The sequence below is a fragment of the Somniosus microcephalus genome, chromosome 3 (genome assembly GCF_052327205.1).
Source record: "Somniosus microcephalus isolate GS21.2 chromosome 3, FLI_Smic_1.0, whole genome shotgun sequence".
Taxonomy (NCBI): domain Eukaryota; kingdom Metazoa; phylum Chordata; class Chondrichthyes; order Squaliformes; family Somniosidae; genus Somniosus; species Somniosus microcephalus.
Window position 1 is genome coordinate 132,000,441 of NC_140989.1, and position 24,034 is coordinate 132,024,474.

General features: G+C 41.1%; 2 protein-coding genes across 2 annotated transcripts in view; both read right to left on the bottom strand.

The window, feature by feature from the left end:
* Nucleotides 1-24,034, bottom strand: part of dnaaf10 (dynein axonemal assembly factor 10) — a 151,702-nt gene that overhangs the window by 63,028 nt on the left and 64,640 nt on the right. The window lies entirely within an intron of this gene.
* Nucleotides 1,118-19,509, bottom strand: LOC147121405 (calcineurin subunit B type 1). The gene is made up of 5 exons (XM_085981628.1): nt 19,407-19,509; nt 19,045-19,221; nt 7,882-7,941; nt 5,432-5,616; nt 1,118-3,075 (listed from the first exon to the last, which is right to left on the bottom strand). The coding sequence occupies exons 1-5, from the start codon at nt 19,435-19,437 to the stop codon at nt 3,028-3,030; spliced, it is 501 nt and encodes a 166-aa protein (XP_085837754.1). The 5' UTR covers nt 19,438-19,509; the 3' UTR covers nt 1,118-3,027.

Genomic DNA, 24,034 nt, shown 5'->3' on the forward strand with positions numbered 1-24,034 from the left:
TCCGCCGATAGCGGCTGTGCGAGACGGCCGGGGTAACCCTTCCTGCTCACCAAGCCCTGGCCGAGATCCCCGCCCCCCGCACCGAGCGCGGAACAGAGACGCCGCGTCTCAGCTGCTCCTGCTGCGCGCGCACCCTGACCCTCGTGGTTGACGCCATTGCCCCGGGTGACGGGGGGGGGGGGGGGGTGGTGTGTGAGGAGCTTAGCAGAAGCCGTGGGAGAATTACCTAGGTCGGGCCTGGCTGGGCAAGAAACACCCAGGCTTTCAGGCCTAACAAAAACAGGGAAAGGTAGGAAAAAGAACTTCAGGTTAGAGAAAATATTTACAAATGAATGAAGTTTTTTTTTTAAACAATTTAATAAATTCTTTTATTTTGCTGGAAATGTATATTTGAAAAGAAAGACGCAGAAAGCAGGAAAAAGAATGGAAGCAAGATGGCGGCTACTCACCTCGGTTCAGAACGCTAAGGCCCGCCCACACACGCACCGATTGGTCGACCGTCAGGTGACCAAAGCGTAGGCTTGGTCAATCGTCCCGTCACTCGACCGTAGGAGGACCCGGCCGCAACCCGGCGTACGATTGGTCGACCTCGACGTCACTGTCGCTAATGAGCGGAATGTTGAAGGTTTTTCGGATACCGCAGGCGCGATTTTTGCCCGGCCGAAACGTAAATACACTTAAGACCGTTTTGGAAAGGTAAGCTTTCTTTCGACGTAACGCACGCGTAGGTACGCTCTAACTTTCGAGCGCATACCAGACAGACTGACAGATCGACCGATTTATATAGATATATACAGCATAGCTTGTTTTCTTAGCTATTTTAAATGTAACTGGATTGAATTGACATTGAGGTGGTACCAGAAAATGGGTAGTGTTTTTTGTATTGCCTCCATTTTAACTTTTGTGGCTGGAAGCACATAACCTGTAACAGGCTCTTGCTCCTTGACCACCTTTTTAAAACTGGTTTCTAAACCTGTCAATTAGTTTTTGTACCCAAGTTTATTTGAAGGATCTTCTGTATTGAGAGTACAAAATGGGGAGTTTAGATTTATCTTGAAGTTGATTAGACCCACTTAAGACACTAGGCTAACTATTCTTAAAGTAAGCTATTCAGACAAAAGTTTCAAATATTTTATTTTCAATTTACTTATACAGTATGAAGGTTCCAATAGTCCCACAGCATATGATGCAACATGCAGAGAAGAGAAGAAAACCCAACATTCAACATTAACTGTTTCTTCACCACCACCCCCCCCCCCCCTCCCCCAACCCAAACTAAAAACATTCGATTGTAGTAAGGAAAAGATGTATGCACTACCTTGGACTGCAGTCAAATTATGCACGAGCAAAGGGAAAGAGCATTCCCTACATGACTTAAATACTTATGTACAAATAATTTCACAAATAGATTCCCCTTGAAACAAAGCACATGGCAGTTGACACTGGAGCAGATACAACTGGCTATAGTTACAAGCCATGCACTGATCCAGAGGAAGAAAAGAGGAGTTAGTGGAGTTCTTTTTCTTCAACATTTACCAACATTTGGCAACTTTTATATGAACATTGCAATTTATGTAAACAAGAGGAACATTTCAATCAATCTACATGCAAAAAGTTTATCATGCAAGGACACCAAGCACCTGGCTCTCTCACGCATTAGTCAGAGCCCACCAGTGTGCAGCACTTAGCTGAAGGAACAGCAATGGCAGAGAGGCGCTTGAACAATTTGATCTTCGCACATAAAAGCAGTCTAGCCCGCCCCTTTTCCCATTACACATCTCGAAGAGACTGGATTAAATAGATTATATAAACAATTCCTGTTGTAAGTTTTGTTTACTTGCTTTATAACCTACACTACCTCAGCAAGAAAGCAAAGGAATCACAATGAGAGGAAATAGTAATACAGCTCACTACTTGCATTGCACATGGAGAAAATGTACCAGATTGCAATTGGATATGATAGTATGAGGAAGAACAATTTTAAAACTTAAAAAAAATACAACTCCACAATCTAGATGTGACAAGGATAACGAGGAGGTATAACTAGCTAACTTTGAATATAAAGTTTTCTCCTGAACAAGAGACCACATTAATAGGTGGTTTTCCATTTCCTATCCAGTGAAATGAACTGCATCTTTTTAAAATGGTCTGTGAGTAATTACAAAGTCAGTTTGCAGTTTAATCCAATGTGACTGCAAAAACAAAGACTTTTGGTTAACAGTGTCTTTAATTGGTAGTCCTCACCAAGTTACCATGACGATATACAAAAAGATGCGCCACCAAATCATCCTGCCATTTATACTCTAGTAAATTTCTTGGCATCTACATTATGCTGGAGTAATTACTGAAAGTTACTAGCTAAAGAGACACAGTCCCCAACAAGGAACTCAAAATATGGAACATTCATTAACACAAATGTAAATAATTGTGACCAGAAGCAAAAATGTTTACATTAAAAGTCAACATACCAAAACAAGAACAGTTAGTAAACCCTGTTCACATGAAAGAACTATTTTGACAGTTGTTTTTAATCTATTACCAGACATGAAATACATATAATGGGGAACCAAATAAAAACACATTGATAATTTTATGACAAAAGTATTTTAAAATGGTTTGCGTAATCCATGCTTGGCACTTCGTAGACTACTTTTTATTTTAAATCAAGTCTCTGCATCAAGTTTATTAAAGCCCAACCTACTACTTTTACATTTACAAAGCTATAGATATACTTCCTTGTTATAAAAGATGAGAATGAAATAAATAAAAATCCAGCCCCTTCCCCTTCTCCACCACACTGAGATGCTCCTTTTCAGCTGTCCTTCAGATTTTAAAGTGCTACACTGGGTTATTGAGAGAATTGAAGTTCAATAACACTTAGTTGGCTTCATGAGGCTCATGTTGGAAAAAGTGGCTTCACAGAGAAAATACTTCCATTAAATACACAGAAAGCATTGCTGGACATCTTGAGCAGATCTTCAGAAATGGAGAAGAAAGCAGAAGTGTTGGGTGGAGCCTTGAAAGAGGTCACACATCAACCACCATCTTTTTGTGGATGTCTAGGCCTCCTACAACCTGGATGGGAAAGTAGAAGTAGTAAGTATTTGCCTTCACTGACTGCATTACATTCCAACAGCTGAAACCTTATAATATGTTGGATAATTAGGGAAAAGGCTCTTCAAATCATCTACATATAAAAGTAATGTTTTTCATAAAAATGTCAAGAATCAGAAAACTAGTATGAGAATACAAAAAGTCGTGTTTGTTCCATCTTTTCCAGATCGATGGTACCCATTATGACCATACCCTGACCCTCATTTCATACTACATTTAAACATATATACCCTTCTCCAAAAGAAATGTCAACACAGGATAGAACCTGTAGATTTGAACACTCATTTTGTTTTGCATAGGGCTGGAATTAAGTTCAATTCCCAGTTTGCTCAGTAACTCAGTTTTGAAACACTAGCTTGTTATCCTACATTCATATAATCTACAACAAAGGTGCATCTCAACTCCAGTACAGTACTTTGCTTAGAAAATTCCAAGCAAGATGAGTTTCTGGAGTCTCAGCATTAATATTCAACATGCTCATCGTATTGATATGCTTGCAAGACAAACTTACCTTTTATTCATTTTGTACAATCATATCTGCAATCTATTAGATGCAATAGGTCAGGTGGCAACAACTGCTAGAACACAGGACTGACCACTAAAAGCACCATGAGCTCCCCGATGGCTAGTATATAAAGATTCAGTCCATCTGTGCCGAGTTAGCTAATCATAGCCAAATCAACAGTTGGAGCGGTTTGATTGGGAGAGGAAAAATACAGCGGATTGCTATCCAATGACTCCTGCTAGAAAGTGCACACGTTTGGATGGGCGAGAACAGGATTGGGCTCAGCTGTAATTCTCCAAACAGCTGACGCTCACTATCTAGGCTCACAAAGATAGCAAAACTACTTGGTATGGTTTTTGTTCTTTGATTATGTAACCCCATGTAGAAGTATAGCCTAATAAGTTAGGGGGAAACCATGTGCTAAACATATACATCAAAATTTCACCATGATACTACACACAAGTGGTGCCATACATGGTCTATTGCTGTGCGTCATGAAACCCCACAACCTGTGCCATTGCACTTTGACCCAATGCTGAATTCAAAGCCTACCAATTCCAAACTGCCCCTACAAAGCCTGTAGGATTGAATGGGTGGGATCATACTGTGTGGAGGATAACTACCCTGCCCATTAGATAATTTATCTTTTTTCAGTCCACATCAAATATCACAGAAGCATACTGAAAGAGAACAAATTTAGCAAGGGGAAGTCACTGTATCGAAGCCACAGCATCAGCTCTGAGGGCTGATCTGCTTAAGGCACTGGCCTATGCTTCAGTTACATTTGAACAGTAATGCTCATTAAATGTATGCAGATTGCTCCAAGTGACATGTGCTGTCCTCATTTACATATAATTCACTGCCAGTTGATGCAAATGATGCATTGGTGCTGGCATATTCTCTGCCAATAAACTCCGCACGGAGGGACAGAAAAAGTTTCTCAGTAGCACTTACTCCTGGAATTGTTTCAGCAGGTGAGTTCACGTCACTAATTGATGTAGAGCCTTTGGCAATGTGTAATGCTGGGGTTTCCTAGACAGAAACATCAGACCGAGTGTGGCTGGGTATCTAGTGTTTACTGTGCGTATCTATCCTGTTTAACAGCAATAGGACAAAGCATTGTGAACAATCGTAAATGTCCGTGATAGAAGCATAGAAAAATAGGAGGAGTAGGCCATTCGGCCCTTCGAGCCTGCTCTGCCATTCAATACAATCATAGCTGATCCTCTAGCTCAGTACCATATTCCCACTCTCCCCATACTCCTTGATGCCTTTTGTATCTAGAAATCTATCCATCTCCTTCTACCCCGTATCCTGAGACTGTGACCCCTCGTTCTAGACAACCCCCCTCCCCCGTGAATGGATTGTTGCATTTTCTAGCAGCATTGGTGCTGGAGAACTAAGCCAATAGGAGATGAGTTTGCCAGAGATAGGCAAAACCTCAGTAACCTCTCAAGCAAATAAACAGCTAAAGAAACCTTGATAGGGCTTGACAGATTCGAGAAACAAACTGTCAAATTCAAAATTATAAGAAAAGCAACCCACTGTTAAATTCATCAATAGTCAGTTTCGATACTCCCATCGAGTACGATAAAGTCCCTCTCCTAAAATCTGTTATGCACATTACGAGGATTCAATAAAAGCAAGCATGTCAATTTGAAGCTCAATATTTAAAAACCAAATTTTGCTAACTAATGGATGAACACTAGATTTAATAACTTAGCGATGCTCTGTCCTAGCAAGCAATTCAAGTAAAGGTAAGAAAATGCAAGAACAGCATTTTTGCTGAAAGTTAAAATAAGATTTACTTACTGCACAAAACTCTTCAAAGGATATCCTTCCATCACCATCTTTATCTGCATTAATTATGGTTTTGTCTACAATTTGCTGTAGCTGAGTGTCCTTTAGATTGTTCCCAACCATCATCTTCAGTACCTGGAAAAGCTCTCCATTAGAGATGTACCCATCCTTATCCATGTCATAGATGCGGAAAGCAACTGATAAAAAGAAAAAAAGTTATGGACAGCTGTTGCAGTCAAAACACCTGTGCAACTGCTAACATACAGGTTTTACTTCAAGTACCCCCGATAGTTCTCCTTTTGCACTGAAAACAACTCAAAATTGACTGAAGCTTTAACAGATGATTATGAACTCCTGTGAAGAGTAACTTTGGGAAATTCTATTTGCCTTTAAAAATATTCGAAGTATTAACCAAATGCTGATTTGAAACACGTTAAGTTATTGACAAATGTGCAGTCAACTTTAAAAATGGCTGTTTTAATTCATCCACATTTCAAAATTGATTTTGAAAAATTAAAGCGCCAGAATTATTATTATTTTTTTTAAAATTTTTTTTAAACTCAACTATCCTCAGTTGTGCAGCTCTCATCCAAACCATTACATCAATAGCTATACTAACAGCCCCACTCCTACTTCACAAAAGCACACATCAGCCAGCCCTATTGACAGCAGCAATCATCACAGCCCCAGGACATCACTGCAGGAGTTCCTCAGGGCATTGTCCTAGGCACAACCATCTTCAGCTGCTTCAATGACCTTGCCTCCAACATAAGGTCAAAAATGGGGATGTTCGCTGATGACTGCACAGTGCCATTCACAACTCCTCAGATAATGAAGCAGTCCATGCCCACATGCAACAAGACCTGGACGACGTTCAGGCTTGGGCTGATAAGTGACGGGTAACATTCACGCCACACAAGTGCCAGGCAATGATCATCTCCAATATGCGAGTCTAACCACCGCCCCTTGACATTCAACGGCATTACCATCGCCGAATCAACCATCAACATCCTGGGTAGTCACCATTGACCAGAAACTTAACTGGACCAGCCACATAAATACTGTGGCAACAAGAGCAGGTCAGAGGCTAGGTATTCTGCAGCGAGTGTCTCACCTCCTGACTCCCCAAAGCCTTTCCACCATCTATAAGGCACAAGTAAGGAGTGTGATGAAATACTCTCAACTTAGCTGGATGAGTGCAGCTCCAACAACACTCAAGAAGCTCGACACCATCCAGGACAAAGCAACCTGCTTGATTGGCACCCCATCCACCACCTTAAACATTCACACCCTCCACCACCGGCATACCATGGCTGCAGTGTGTACCATCTACAAGATGCACTGCAGCAACTCGCCAAGGTTTCTTCGGCAGCACCTCCCAAACCCACGACCTCTAACACCTAGAAGGACAAGGGCAGCAGGTGCATGGGAACACCGCCACCTCCAAGATCCCCTCCAAATCACACACCATCCTGACTTTGAATTATATCGCTGATCCTTCATCGTCGCTGGGTCAAAATCCTGGAACTCCCTCCCTGACAGCACTGTGGGAGTACCTTCACCACACGGACTGCAGCGGTTCAAGGCGGCGGCTCACCACCACCTTCTCAAGGGCAATTGAGGATGAGCAATAAATGCTGGCCTTGCCAGCAACACCCACATCCCGTTAAAAAAATGAATTTAAAAAAAGCAATCGAGTCATCTTGTTCTTTCACCTGTTAATTTTTTCCAAAAATGGAAAGACAGCAATGAAGGACCCATAGTATAAAAAGATCCAAATAATAAACCACACTGCTGAGGAACATGCATAGTATTTATAATGTAATAATATGCAGGATGTACATTAAATTAAATTTTGTGTTGCACAGTTTTACAAATAAAGAAATGCCTTGCCTTGATATTGCACCTTTCACAACCCCAGGGCGTCCCTAAGCACTTTACAGCTAATGAAGTACTTTTGAAGTGTAGTCACTGTTGTAATGTAGGAAACACGGCAAGGTCCCACAAACAAAGAAATAAAAGAGCTAATACTTTTTTTTTTAAATAAAAAGTGATATTGGTTGAGGGATAATTGTTGTACAGGAGAACTCCTCTGCTCTTCAAATACTGCCATGGGATCTTTTATGTCCACCTGAGAGGGCAGATGTTTATCATCTCATCTGAAAGACAGCATCTCCAATAGTACTGTACAAGTGCCAGCTTAGATGATGTGCTCAAGTCTCTGGAGTGGGGCTTTAGCCCACGACCTTCGGACTCTGAGGAAGAGTGCTACCAACTGAGCCAAATGCTCAAAATAAAACTAATAGTGTTTTCTCCCAATTTAAAAAACTTTCTATAAGTAAATACACAAACATTCCAGTTATCTTTAATATTAAAACAGTAAGTAATGCAGTTAACCAAGAAAGTAAATATTGTGTATTAAGCATTATAAAATTAATCAAATACAACAAAAATATACTTACATCGCAACTTCTGTTCTTTGTCACCTTTGACACTAAATTGGGAGACCCCTTCAATAAACTCTGCAAAGAATTACATAACAGAGCTAGTTGATGCTTTGAAGTGGCTAAACATTTAAAATAATTAGATTCTTTTATATAATGTAACCAAATACAGCACAGTACTCAACAAACCCGTTCATAAATACTTGGTTATTGCACCCAACATCCAAAAGCAGGGAAGCTCCAGACCAGCACTATATTCTTTCTAATCAATTTTAACCCTTAGACTGTGAAGGAATAGCCATGATTCAGAGAAATACACGATACTATGAACAGATTTCTAATATTAATAAAAGACATACTGGGTTTAAAAAGACACAAGTCTCAGCAGAAAGGCTGTGAACAAATACAGGCTGAGAAAAGATCAGTTGATAACAAAGTTGTAAACAAGCTTTGAAATGGGAATTAGTTAAATATTCCAAAACAATGAAAGATTGAAGCAAACCATTGGTGGTTCCGAAAGGTCTACCTACGGTTTGCAACGAACACAATGAGAGACACAGTTTAAAGTGTGAAAAACCAACACAATTGAAACAGAAATACAAACATTAAAGAGGCATATGCCTTTGAAAACATGACATCAAGTAAAGAAACCTGCTGGTCAAATAGTTTTGTTAAACTTGGATGGCAAGAAACACGATTAAATATGCAATCAATTGAGATAGCTAGAAAACAAGTAAACACACAGTAAAGTGGTTTTGATTTACATATAGTAAAAACCATACCAACAAAACTTTGAAGATATAACTTCAATAGATGACACCAAGCAATTGCATTGTGTTTGTCTTAAACTTGAAGCAGAACGGAGTCCAAATGTCTGCTAAAAAGCAGTTAAGCCAATATTAAGAATCTTCGGTAAGAAAGGCATCAAACAAAAACCATAGCTGTCATTGTTTTTATGATAGTTTTTGGAACACCTAAAAGTAGAGAAATAATTATGCATGCAATAGTAGAATTGATAGTAACATAGAAAGCATTCAAACAGAGGGATCAATAAAGACAATTAGCTGACATCAGCAGAGAACAGCAAAGAAGAAACCAAAGCCAAAAGGGTATAAAAATAAGACCATTTTAACAGAAAGTCAGAACGGGCAGGGCGTTTCTCAACTTTCCAGAGGCATCTCTAAGTTTTTAAACTATGAGTCTCGGGTATATCAAAGTGATTGATTTTTGGTGGAGCTTCTGGATTTAGAAATAAGAAATAAATGTTCTGGATTTAGAAATAAGAAATATAACGAAGTAAAGATTTGAGAATAAGGATCTCAGAAATGTAAGCTAATTGTACTTTGAATTGTTACGACTGAGTCAACAGATGTTAACTGAATGCCGGCTCTTAAATAAAACTATATATTTTTAGAATTGTCTCAAAGAGTAATTCTGTAAAGACTCGCGAACCCACAAATTCTGTACAACTCTTGGAGTTGCAGAAATCTGGGGGATATTCCGGACCCATATAATATCCGGAAGGTTACAGTGTAGTTCAACTTATTAAAAGTACTATCCAGAGGACAGCAACATCTTTAGTTGTTCCTTTCCTTTAGGGATAGTCTGAACCTTTAGACCCATTTAAGCGTCATATGGAATTCGGCTATCTCGAACTTAAGTTGAAGGTGAACGTCTGGGGAATACGCCTGATCTGGGGTAGCCCAAAAGGGCTAGGACTGTAATTAACCCTTCAAGACTGCCAGCAGATTTAAGAGAAACTTCCGCCTTTCTTGGCGATCTGATCGTGTTTACCACTCATACACCAACCGGTGCTAAGAAACTTATAGTAAAACTACTCACTAAGGAATGGCTTACTGCATTAACCCCAAACTGAGCATGTCAAATCTATGCAAAAAAAACTGCTCAACTTGTTTATCCCACTTTCTTTATTTTTTTGTTCATTGACTTTAATTTGACTTTTTCTAGCTAATGTACTATTTCAAATTTGTAAACTTTCACTTACCTTTATACGTCTCACTGTCCATTTTGGAGGTGGGTGCAAGTTATACTTTTTGTAGAGGGAAAAAAGTGTGCTTTCTTTTTTGCTGAACCAGTGCTCCAGCCAATTCAGAGTGTATATTCTTAAGATTGACCCTATTTCATGTATAAAAACATGCCCAAACCCAGAAAGACTGCTGCCAATGAACATATTTATCTGAAGTCCCTATTCCCCAATACCCAGAGAGTTCTCTATACTACCCAGGATTAAAAATAGTAAGCGATACTCCATATTTTGAGCAACCAAACATATTTTTTAAAAGTCATATTATCTTCTCACAGTATTGCACAATTTATCCAAACTGTAAAGCACCTAGCATAAGTCTTAAACAAGACATTTCATTTAAGATTTCCTTCGTAAAAAAAATTGTGCAATTCAGTTAACTTGACGAGCAAAATCATTTAAAAACAAGTCTGATGCAGATCAACCCAAAGAAACTCCATTGCAAGCAGCAGCGCGTGACTTCAATTGGATCATGTGCTGCTTCAGAGCCACCTGGCTCCAAAAACCCAAACTATAGGCTGCGTGTGGTAAACTACTTTTATCGTCTACGGGAAGTCGACTACGGGAACCTCGCTACCAACATGGCTGACTTCTCTGGGGCCCGTCTTGCTGCGAAAGCACGTGAGGGCCCATAAAACAGACCCCCCGGTCGAGAACATTGATATACCTATCAATTCATCCAATGAAAAGCAACAAGTTAAGATAGTAACTATAGGTTTTTATTGGCAAAATAACAGAGCCCACCCTCGTGGGTGATCAGGTCCAACAAGGAGGAATACCAGCCAGTCGACCACCTTTATACCTGGGCAAGCAGGCGGAGCCATGGGCGGAGTCAGCTGTGGTCAGCCCAGGTATAACAGCGTGACAAGAGGTGACCTTGTGTAGTGATACAACAGTGTAAACAGTGATAACCATAGTGTAACGATATAAACAGTGATAACCATAGTGTAACGATAAAAGTGGTTTACCACATTCACCCCTTGTTTAAATTTGAGTCCGGCGGGGTGAAGTGTACTACCAGTTCGGGTATGTCAGTCTGTCCGGGGGCCTCGTAAGTCTTTCTGATCGGCGCAGCAGCGGCGGCGCAGTATCCGATGTTAATGCTGGTGTCTGCGTGGCCGGCGAAGGCTCGTGGGGTTCCGGCGTGCCGTCTACCTGGGCTGGATTTGGGGGGGTGGTGGGGGGTAACGGTGGTGTCTCAGGGGTGCCTGAGGGTGCAAGGTCTCGTAAGGAGACTGTGTCCTCCCGCCCGTCTGGGTATGCCACATAGGCGTACTGGGGGTTGGCGTGCAAGAGGTCCACCCTCTCGACCAGGGGGTCCGTTTTATGGGCCCTCACGTGCTTTCGCAGCAAGACGGGCCCCGGAGAAGTCAGCCATGTTGGTAGCGAGGTTCCCGTAGTCGACTTCCTGGGGAAAACAAACATTCGTTCATGGGGGGTGGCGTTAATGGCCGTGCAAAGCAGTGACCGGATGGAATGCAGCGCTGCCGGGAGGACTTCCTGCCAGCGAGAGGTTGGGAGGCCCTTAGACTTTAAGGCTAAGAGAACGGCCTTCCAGACAGTCGCGTTCTCTCTTTCCACCTGGCCGTTCCCTCGGGGGTTGCAGCTGGTGGTCCTGCTTGCAGCAATACCTCTCGCTAGTAGGAACTGGCGAAGTTCCTCGCTCATGAAGGATGAGCCCCGGTCGCTATGTATATAGTTCGGGAACCCGAACAAGGCGAAGAGGTCGTTCAGGCATTTGATGACCGTGATACTGGTCATGTCTGGGCAGGGGAAGGCAAAGGGGAAACGGGAGCACTCATCAATGATGTTGAGGAAGTACACATTACGGTCAGAGGACGGAAGGGGCCCCTTAAAATCGATGCTCAAGCGCTCGAAGGGGCGGGTGGCCTTGATCAGGCTTGCTCTGTCCGGCCTAAAGAAATGCGGTTTGCATTCGGCACAGGTTTGGCAGTTCCTGGTCATGGTCCTGACCTCCTTGATGGAGTAGGGCAGGTTGCGGGCCTTAATGAAGTGGTAAAGTCTGGTGACCCCGGGGTGGCAGAGGTCGTTGTGGAGGGTCTGCAGTCTATCAATTTGCGCGTTGGCGCATGTACTTCGTGATAGAGCATCTGGGGGTTCATTCAGTTTACCAGGCCGGTACAAGATATCATAATCATAGGTGGAGGGCTCGATTCTCCACCTCAAGATCTTGTCGTTCTTGATTTTGCCCCTCAGCTTGTTATTAAACATAAAAGCGACCGAACGCTGGTCGGTGAGGAGGGTAAATCATTTGCCTGCCAGGTAATGCCTCCAGCGTCGTACTGCCTCCACGATCGCCTGGGCCTCCTTCTCGACCGAAGAGTGTCGGATCTCAGGGCCCTGGAGGGTCCTTGAGAAGAAGGCCACAGGTCTCCCCGCCTGGTTAAGGGTTGCAGCTAGGGCGAAGTCAGATGCATCGCTCTCCACTTGGAAAGGGATAGACTCATCCACCGCGTGCATTGTGGCCTTAGCAATGTCTCCCATTATGAGGGAGAAGGCTGCGCACGCTTCTGCCGTCAGGGGGAAGGAGGTGGACTTCATGAGGGGTCTGGCTTTGTCCGCATAATTCGGCACCCATTGGGCATAGTAGGCGAAGAGCCCCAGGGTTCTCTTCAGCGCCTTTGGACAGTGGGGGAGGGGAAGCTCCATGAGGGGGCGCATTCTTTCGGGGTCGGGGCCGATGACTCCGTTCTCTACTACGCAGCCGAGGATGGCAAGACGCGAGGTGTTAAACACACATTTCTCCTTATTGTAGGTGAGGTTCAGCCGTTGGGCCGTACGGAGGAATCTCTCCAGATTATCATGGTCCTGCCGGTCACGGCCGCAGATGGTGACGTTATCTAGATAAGGGAACGTGGCATGCAGCCCGTTCTGGTCAACCATCCGGTCCATCTCCCTTTGGAAGACCGAAACCCCGTTGGTGACGCCGAAGGGAACCCTAAGGAAGTGGTAGAGGCGGCCATTCGCCTCGAAGGCAGTATACTGGCGGTCCTCAGGGCGGATAGGGAGTTGGTGATAGGCCGACTTAAGGTCGATGGTAGAGAATACCCAGTACTGTGCAATCTGATTGACCATATCAGATATGCGGGGAAGGGGGAGGTGGAGAATCGAGCTCTCCACCTATGATTATGATATCTTGTACCGGCCTGGTAAACTGAACGAACCCCCAGATGCTCTATCACGAAGTACATGCGCCAACGCGCAAATTGATAGGCTGCAGACCCTCCACAACGACCTCTGCCACCCCGGGGTCACCAGACTTTACCACTTCATCAAGGCCCGCAACCTGCCCTACTCCATCAAGGAGGTCAGGACCATGACCAGGAACTGCCAAACCTGTGCCGAATGCAAACCGCATTTCTTTAGGCCGGACAGAGCAAGCCTGGTCAAGGCCACCCGCCTCTTCGAGCGCTTGAGCATCGATTTTAAGGGGCCCCTCCCGTCCTCTGACCGTAATGTGTACTTCCTCAACATCATTGATGAGTACTCCCGTTTCCCCTTTGCCTTCCCCTGCCCAGACATGACCAGTACCACGGTCATCAAATGCCTGAACGACCTCTTCGCCTTGTTCGGGTTCCCGAACTATATACATTGCGACCGGGGCTCATCCTTCATGAGCGAGGAACTTCGCCAATTCCTACTAGCGAGAGGTATTGCTGCAAGCAGGACCACCAGCTACAACCCCCGAGGGAACGGCCAGGTGGAAAGAGAGAACGCGACTGTCTGGAAGGCCGTTCTCTTAGCCTTAAAGTCTAAGGGCCTCCCAACCTCTCGCTGGCAGGAAGTCCTCCCGGCAGCGCTGCATTCCATCCGGTCACTGCTTTGCACGGCCATTAACGCCACCCCCCCATGAACAAATGTTTGTTTTCCCCAGGAAGTCGACTACGGGAACCTCGCTACCAACATGGCTGACTTCTCCGGGGCCCCGTCTTGCTGCGAAAGCACGTGAGGGCCCATAAAACGGACCCCCTGGTCGAGAGGGTGGACCTCCTGCATGCCAACCCCCAGTACGCCTATGTGGCATACCCAGACGGGCGGGAGGACACAGTCTCCTTATGAGACCTTGCACCCTCGGGCACCCCCGAGACACCACCGTTACCCCCCACCACCCCCCCAAATCCAGCCCAAGTAGACGGCATGCCGGAACCCCACGAGCCTTCGCCGACACCAGCATTAACATCGGATACTGCACCACCGCCGCCGCGCCGATCAGAAAGACTTACGAGGCCTCCGGACAGACTGACATACCCGAACCGGTAGTACACTTCACCCCGCCGGACTCAAATCTAAACAAGGGGTGAATGTGGTAAACCACTTTTATCGTTCACTATCGTTACACTATGGTTATCACTGTTTACACTGTTGTATCACTACACAAGGTCACCTCGTCACGCTGTTATACCTGGGCTGACCACAGCTGACTCCGCCCATGGCTCCGCCTGCTTGCCCAGGTATAAAGGTGGTCGACTGGCTGGTATTCCTCCTTGTTGGACCCGATCACCCACGAGGGTGGGTTCTGTTATTTAGCCAATAAAAACCTATAGTTACTATCTTAACTCGTCGCTTTTCATTGGATGAATTGATAGGTATATCACTGCGTTATGTGCATTTCCAGCCCGTAGCAATTCCGATGGTCAAGCAGCTCTGCAGCAGCCCTCCGACAGATTTGAATTTGCACACCCTGCTGTTTACAAGCTGCTCCTACACACACAGGAGCATTCCCAGTAATTGATGGCACCAGAACTATGTAGCAGAGGAAGGTACCCCACTTGAGAGTCTGACATTTTGTTAAAAGATTAATTTTGTTGCCAATAAAGAAATCGTAGGCCAAAGTACTATTTTCTTCCATTTAAGGAGTGGGAAGTGGCGTTTGAATAAAAAGTATTCCTGCTGTACTGCCCTTCGCCATTAATTACAAAAGGGAAACAATGACTGATACAGCAAGTGAACTCTCAAAATCTATTATGGTCATTTAATCATATTTTTCATGGAATGGTGCAGACACAGGCTTTGAAACTTTTAGAATTACAGCACTTGCATATTCTGATGCTACTTACTGCTGAACAGTATACTTTAATATACAAAAGTTTAATCCACACAATAATCAAAGTAGCAGTTTGTATTATTTCACACTGAGATACAGAAACAATGTTGTCCCTCTAAATCCAATACAACTTCTGGGCTAATCTTGTAGATATGCAAGAACTGTACATGGTGTCACCAGTTTAAAAAAAACATACCACACATTTAAAAAAAAGGCAGCAATTATCTTGGGGTTCAGACAAATTCAGTAACCCATTTCAGCTTCACTCAGTCATTTCAACACCTCATAGTATTACTGTCTTTCAACTCATTTTGAAACTCTATGCAGCTCCTCACCCTTTCCCCAGTTAAATCGCCTGGGCCTCTAAGAGGCCTTAAAGTTTGGGGATCAATATTGTCACTCACTTTTCCCAACTTGCAGTCAAAATACATCAGAAAAACATCCTTAATGATTCAAAACCTTACTTCAGTTATCCAAGATTAAGGAAGGTAATGTAACACCACTCCAATTGGGAATTTCTAAAAACGTGAACTCAACCAATTCTGGTGCCTATACAAAAGAGGAGATTCAGCTTGCTTACATTTAATCAATCTGTGGTAGTTATTCAGATTTTTCATGTACATACAGGTCGCACGTAAAATCTACACCACCTGTTATCTGCTCATACACACAAGTGAATACAAACATCAGAAAGCTTGACATTTACATAATTCTGATTCCCTAAACACCATGGCGATCATACAGAAAATACTACCTCAAAATAATCCCTTATAGTGAAGTATGCATTTCTGCTTAACTGTAACATTTCTTGTAGAGTAGGGGCAGGAATGGATATGGCTCAAAGTAACTGTATCAAGGATAGTCACCTCAAACAAGCCCCAATGTTTGGTGGAAACATGGGGGTTTCAAAGAACAAGTCAGATTTCCCAAAGCCAATGTATACCAAAGTTCAGCATATGATGAACTACACTAACTGACAATCTCATCAAGGACAAACATTGTACAAGTCCTTTATAGCTAAAATTTGTAAAACTTGACGAACAAAGGGTTTGTGCTTTGAGCATGCCTAAAACAAGCCTAGAAACTACTTTTTTGGCAAACCACTTGTTTCTTGTGTTTACATCTGATTCTCTCAAATACAAAGGAGCAATGAAATGCCTCATCAGTATTTATAAAGCTGAAACATGACAATATGTATTCGTTTCAGGCCTCAAGCATCGACAAAAGTTTAATCTGGGTCAAGCAGCAGCAGTTTCCTCAAACAAAGCCATCAATTTTTGAAGAGGACATGAAGCAGTTTTTGTCTCACCAGCCAACTGGAGCCAGGTGATTTGCTCCCAGAGTGCTCGCAAAAAACAGGTCTGAACCTGCGGCTAGGAGTGCAAGCAGCTTGAAGACTCATTTTCCCTCTTGGTGTGTTGGAAATGCTACTTTGCTTTATTCCTATATAGTATAGAACTCAACAATATAGGCCAAGAATTTATATCCAATGTCCTGTGTATAAGTGAAAGGCAAACTCTCACGTTTTACTCCCATGAGATCTTCACTTTTTCCAATGATATTTCATTCATCAAAAATTAGGACTCCCAATGCAATGTCAACTGCATCTAAAATTCCAGAATGAACATTCTGCTAGATTATATAGTCAATCATTCTAAACTAATCACTCAAATAAAATGTTACCATAAAAGCATGCTATCCCTTGCTAGATGTCAAGCTCTGATTATTGAGTTATTTTTATAATGGAAGGTGAAGCTTCACATTACCTTCAACTGAATCCTATTCAAGGTCTCAGGGAATTACAGCAAAATGGCCAGATGGGAGATGAAACCAGCTTAAGGCTGATGCAACCTGGCTACACTTTATAGTCACATATCTCAATCTATGTACAAAACTAATTCTCAGAACACGAGCTGTCTACAGTCTACTCCTGTTAATTTGAAGTAGTTTGCTGCTGGAAACAATTGAATTACTCAGGAAATTCAATTTAAATAAACAAAGGTGGTCTTTTTTCTTGAAAAATTTTAAATGAGTATAATTCAAATGAGCAACTTCTGAACTAAGACTGTACTTCTATCAACTATTCGAGGATACATGCTTAATCTACATTTAAAAACAGAACACACTACTGCTCCTTTAAATCTAGGATATCATAAGGAAGATACAAGATTAGTGCCATTGCACGTCAAATTATTCACAGTAAGTTGGGACAAAAACAATCACATACAGGTCCACATGCAAAACCGTTACAGAATTATACAAAAGACTAATTTGAATCCATTTATGCACATGAATTAAAGAGTTCTTCGTCGAGATAGACAGTTCTCCAAACTTGATGATGGATGTAAAGTACAGGCTAAAAAAGTAGACTTCTAATTTCAAATACATTTTCGAAGCCAACAGCTCTCATCTCATTTCTAATATGATTTACCTCACGCGTACTTTACCTGTTAAATGTATTGCTTTTTTCAAATAAAAATTAAAAGGTTAGATAGAAAATAGTGGCATTAGTCTAATAAGAAAAGCAACAAGAGGCTTGCGTGCACCTTTTACATATACACACATCCAGGTGTGGTTTAAAAATTCTGTTTTTATAAAACTGCATTTGAAGTAACAATTGTAATGTTCACATTTCACCTATCTGAAGAGGGTAACAAAGAAACTTGGCTAAGCGTCCTCCCCAACTAAAAATTGCTATTTTCCGATCCGGAACATCCAATTCCCCACACCCCCATCCAATTTTTTTTTTTTTTTTTTACAAAATCCTAAAAAATTAACAAGTGTAAATTTTCAGCTCAATAATAATCAGATTAGAATAGTTTGAATCTTCACAGAGCTATTTAATCCAATTGTTAAAGAACAGAATATTGGTAAATGGTCATCTCAAAAGTAATTTAACCCCTCAACATCAACAGATTCAATTTCACTTTTTACATTTGGAAATTGTTAGCTTTTCTGAACAGCCTAATTCATTTTGTACTTCAATTTATAACTAGGCCCGAGATTACAAAATGCAGTGAAACCATGAAGTACATATGCAAAGTTTACATCATGATTTGGTTATAAATTTGTAGAGATAACTTGAAACTTGGCAGCTCAAAACTGTATAAAATGGATGCACAGATTGTACCTTCATTTTTAAAAGATTAGTGCTAAAATTCAACAGCATATTGTGCATTATAAACTCTAAATTTCATTTCCTGATTGCATGTGGTTTTAAATGATGGAAATTCATTCAGAAAGCCCACCTTTTGGTGCAATTGGAATAGGTGATGGCATCTTAAACATTGTCCCAAATTCATTATTTCCCCAGAACTAAATTTAAAAATCCAGATAGATGCATTAATCTACCAAACCATTTAGATATAAAATGTTCCACTCAAACTACTAAAGATTGCTTTTGTTTTTCTTTGACACATTTAAATGAACTTCCTATTGAAAAGGATACTAATTGGATGGAGTTCTTTTAATAGTTGGATTTAGATGACCATACATTATTAAAAAGTACAGAAACTATTTTGAGCTACAAGTGTAATACTGACAAACTATCCAAGTTAAGCTTGAAAGCTCACACAATGGACTAAGATTCAAAACACAGCTTACAGCGAGAAGAAATAAAAGTTGGGGGTCAATCATTTCTAGTGATTTACCCAAGATTCTCCAACATTAACAGCTGCCACAGTTTTTAATGAATTTAAAATTGGGACTTCCAGTTTCTTACGGTCTGGATTATAGAGTGTTAACCTCATCTCTAAAATACCAGTCATGACTAATTTATACTTTACTTGCAGAAGTTATCTATAAACAAGTTTCTTTATGCAGAAAATTATAAAAAGACAAAATCGTCTGGCAAACTGTAACGGAGAAATGAATAACTTGAATTTATTAAGCAATGCAATTCAAAATGTAATTTTTACATACATGCAATATGTTTGTAGACATGGTAGAAACAATCAACACCATTCTTTCTAAATTGTGCCCAGAAATGCACACGCTAGGCTAACACTCGAATAAAAATAAATAACCTTGCTCAAAATTTTATTCTGTACTTAATTGCTAAAAGACACCTTACCTTTAAAGTCAACTTCACCATTTCCATCGGTGTCAAATATATCTATAACTCGTTGCACTAGTGGGTTCTGTTGCAACTCGGGCAGAGACATAAATTCTTCTACACTCAGTGAGCCGGAATTGTCCAAATCCAGTTTCTTAAACCGCTTTCCTAGCCGTTTAATCTCATCAGCATCAACTGAAAAAGTAAAATTGATGAATCAGTATTTTAAGTTTTCACAAAATTGTAACCACTAAAAAAAAATCAAACAGTTTCTTCACAAAGCTGCAAGATAGATAGAAGATTCGAACTCCAGTTATAGTGTTCTTCCTCATAACCTAAGTAATTCAAAAGTGCAGTTGCTCTTTGAACAAGGTGCTCACCCAGCTTCTTATCTGTTCTGGCCTTGGCCATCTTGATCAGATCTCTGCTGGTGCAATGCCGACAGCAGACCGAGACAACACATTGGTTACTTACACTAAGCTTCAGTGGATTGTCACATGACCCAGCTGCCACACAGATTAATCAGTCCCTGTCCTATCCAAGAGTCTGGGAGTCAGGCTTTAGTGCATTTGAGCAGACAAATACAAAAAGCCTATTAATCTTTACACAGCATAACTTCACTTGACAAAAATGTTGTAGGTGGAGATTAGGACATGGTTTTGTTTAATGATTGTATGGGCTTTCAGCAAAAACAAGTCAACTGAACCACTACAACTTGATTTTATACACATCTATTTCCATATGGAACAGTAAGTTTAAAATTGTTGCAAAATCTCATTACACCGGGTGGTAGTTTTGAACTGTATACAACTAGAATAGTGAGTGAAGCAACATTCAAACCCAAATGTGAAAAATGAGATCATGGACTGGCCAAACGTAAAATTTTAGAACAGGCAGCTGGAAATTTGGCACCAGTCATCGATAACTTCCTAACCCAAACTCCCCTTTTATGTAAAAGGGAGGTGGTCTTGTTTGGAAGGGGAGGGGGAAAGGGCAAGGGAGATTTCAAACAATAAAAAGTTGCATAACACCTTTCTAAGCTGTTCATTAAATCACCTCAACACCTGGGAGACTTAAACAAATTATAGTTATCCTTGCGTTCCTTTTCTCTATCCTTGAATGTTTATCTCCCTTCCACATTTCTTTTTCATAGAAAAGATCAAAAAAGGATTTCACAAAAAATTCTATAAATAACCGTTCAAAATGAAGAGAAGTAATAAGTGGGGTTATCAGAATTCAATCCTCATCGCTCTACATTTCACAATCTAACAAATGACAGACTGGATTATATTTAGAATGTCTAAGCTTGTTCTCAATACAAAATGGTGTGGAATGGCAAAGCATTTAGTGGGGCTAACTATTCAAATAGATCTAGAGAGGCTCAGCAGTTAGGTTACTGACTGGGGAACAATGGTATATTTGTATAAATGAAATACCTTGCTTAAGTACAAACATTAACCTTTACCATAAAACCATAAGTGGTTGTAATGTAACAGGATGGGGAAGGATTTGGCAGTGGTCATGGACTTCATTTTAAAATCAAGAGCCTGACCAGATAATTTATAAAAACAAAAAGAAATCTACAATGCAGAGTTCAGCATTCAAGGATATAGCTGTAACTCCATATCATACATTAGTGAGACCACATTTACGTTCAGTAGGGTCACAACCTCAAGGTTAGAAAGAATGCAGTACACTAACAGAAGATTCTCATTTAGACCATCACTGAGAACAGTAACAATCATGCTCAAGCAAAAATGAAGGGAGTGGCCAATAAAGCTAGCAAGTTAGACTGAACTTGAAAACCAGCCCAACCGTGATCATTCCTTTAAGAAACCAACATCATTGACACTGTTCAGAAGAAACTTTCTGCAATGTAGGCTGAATACTAGAATCTCAAAACCCTTTCAAAAGGAAATGAAAAAGAATTTTGCTACCACATTAGAAAAATTAAGCCTTGCACAAGATGGTAAAAGGGAGATAATGATTTCAGGAATGAGATAAAGGAATGGCAATAGCATACCCAGTATTAATCCAGTAGATTGAAGAGCTCAATAACTCTTGCAAATATGTTCTTTTGCACAAAGTAAGTTAAATATTTTAATCCTGCCCATTAACTACCAGTACTTAAATAAAAAACAGATCAGGTCTGCTCGATCTAAAACTAAATACTGCATTTGATCAGCCATGAATTTTATAAAAATAATCCAATGGATTACATCGCAAGGGAGAAACAGAAGCTCTCACTGAATTTCCAAAATTCTGTAGATTTTTTTTTAATGCTAGACAAATTGAGGATGGCAAGTGTGACAATCTTTTGCAAAAAAGGAGGCAAGGATAAAGCAGGATACTATAGGCAGTTCGTCTTATTTCAGTTGTTCATATTACCAGTCTACAATATGGTATGAAATGACTAAGCTTTTGGAGAAACGTTAGTCGGAGCCAGCAGATTTCTAAAAGGCAGCTCGTGCTCAACTAACCTTCTAGAATTCTTTGAAGAAATAAGAAAATAAAAACGTTGTAGGCATCTTTTAGATGTATTTGATAGGAGACTGATGACAAAGATAATGGTACATGGAATGAAGAAGAATGTGGCCATGTACAGAAAGAAATGCTTAGAGGGCAGAGCGCAGAGGGTAGGGGTAAAAGGAAGTTTCACAGACTGGAACAATGTGGTGAGTGATGTTCCACAGAACTCAATGTTGGAGTTTCTCTTACTATATACATCATTTGGATTTTGGAATTGAGGGAATATTTAAATTTGCTAATGACACCAAACTGGGGGGTATGGCAAATTGTGACAAGGATTTTGAACAAATGCAGGAAAACATGTACTGTACATCATAATTGAACAGGTAGTGAGCCAATATAGAAAAATGTGCAGCAATACATTTTAAAAGACTAGGAAAAGGAAAGACACCTTGATAAAAATTTTTAAATGATTCTGGAGAAGGACCCCTTGGTGTGCAGATACACATCAATAGTGGCAGCGCATGTAGGGAAGGCCATTGATAAAAAAGGCAGATGGAATCCTTGGTTTTCTATCTTGAGGCATAGAAATCAAAAGCAAGGAGGTAATGTTGACACAAAAGCAAAATACTACAGATGCTGGAAATCAGAAATAAAAAACAGAAAATGCAGGTCAGGCAGCAATTGTGGAGAGACAGAGAGTTAGCGTTTCAGGTCGATGACCTTTCGTCAGAACAAAAATGTTCTGAAAGCATGGCGGTAATGTTGAAGCAGTACAAAATCTTAGGTCCCAGTTGGTATTAGGAATGTTATTCAGAAAATAATTTACCCACCAGTCAAGTGTTTCGGGTGCTCATGGATTGCAAGCTCCTATAAAATGTCAAACTTTTTGTTTGAGCAGTGTATATTCTAATTAAAATCTGCTGCACAAATATTTTCCCAGTTCCATTTAATTTCAGTCTACCAGCAGCAAGAACAGAGCATGCTTGCAGTGTGCCAATGCTATTCTGTGATCAGCAACTACAAGATGTACATATATTTCCCAGTATGACTTCTCTTCAAATTTCCTGCTTGAGGGTGAAGAAATATAAGCCAGCCTTTCAAAAATTCAGCTCAGTTGCCCATGTAACATTTATCAATTTATAATTAAGGTAGAACAGAATTTGCAAAACAAACTTCACTTCTGTTTCCCCAATTCTCTCCCTGCAGCTCTCCTGAAGGCAGTGTATCATACTGGAGTACAGTTCCAGAGAGGATTGTAGCTTGTGCCACCTTGCCCAATCGGCCCTTCATGTGAACCTAGACACAAATGTTGACAGCTACTCCACCATAGATGCTGCATTAGTAATGTCTGATACTGTCCTTACCAAAATCAGACATATGCAACACTTCCAGCAAGTCACTGGATACCCTGGCCAGTTTTACTCCTCCCCAACCAGAATTGCTGAGGCCAATTCAATACCCCCACTGAAACTGGCAAAGTATAGAGCAGGAATTTAAGACGGGACCTTCCTGCTCTGTAATGATTAAGTTCTACACCACAAGGTGTATTTTCCTACATTCATCAGGGGAACAGTTGCAAAATTTGTATTAAAACTTCATTTCATGCTCGCCCAATATCTGGGAATCTTAATCCAACCCCATTAAAAAGTGTGATCTATTCATGTTCAACGTTGCAATAAAAACGCATCGCTGATTTCAGTTCCAGGTCGTGCTTTCGCAAGGAACTACACATATAAACTGCAGCAAGTTAAATTTATAAACAAAGCTGTTGGTGCAACATAAGCAATGGAGCATTTTGTATGTTTTTGTCCTTCCAGGATGTCAGCCAATTACGTTGAAGAAGATAGCAACCCATCTGGAAAAAGAACTGCACAGTAGCATATATGTAGTATAATAATGTTGGGAATAGCAATGTGCCACCCAAAGTAAAATTCGCTAAAATAAATTTTTACTGGATTTGTTAGTTGGCTGATTCAGCAGCTATTAGCAGTAATGAACCCTATGGAATGGTGAAGAACTTTAAATAAACATCACTGCAGGTCTGGACAGGGAAGTAATCAAACAGTTCTAGTGACAGGTAGCAAATTCCATAGTGATCCTCAGCTACCTCTCTAGGGGAAAAAAAGACTAGTTTTTGATTGCTCGTGTCTGTCTCAGTTGTACTGATTTGCTATTGCTGCAATAATGTAGATTAATTGAAGTATACCCATTTATCTCATATCACAGACTTGGCTGCATGTCCTCCAGTCAGGTTGCTTCAACAAGTGCATAAATAAATCGACAAGTGCAGTATAAGAAAAGGCCATTTAGCCCATCAAGCCAGTTCCTTCCACAGATCTTACAGTCCCCCACCGCTTATAGCGGAAACGGCAAATTGCAGCCGCACTGACTATACGCGATGGCCAGTACAAAGCCTGAAGTTTATTTTCTCTCTCTCTCTCCCTGTGACAAGCTGGCCACAGCTCCTCGATTTCCAGCCTCTTCAATGAGATGGATATGTCTAGATAGAAAAATTTGGAAATGCCAACTTTCCATT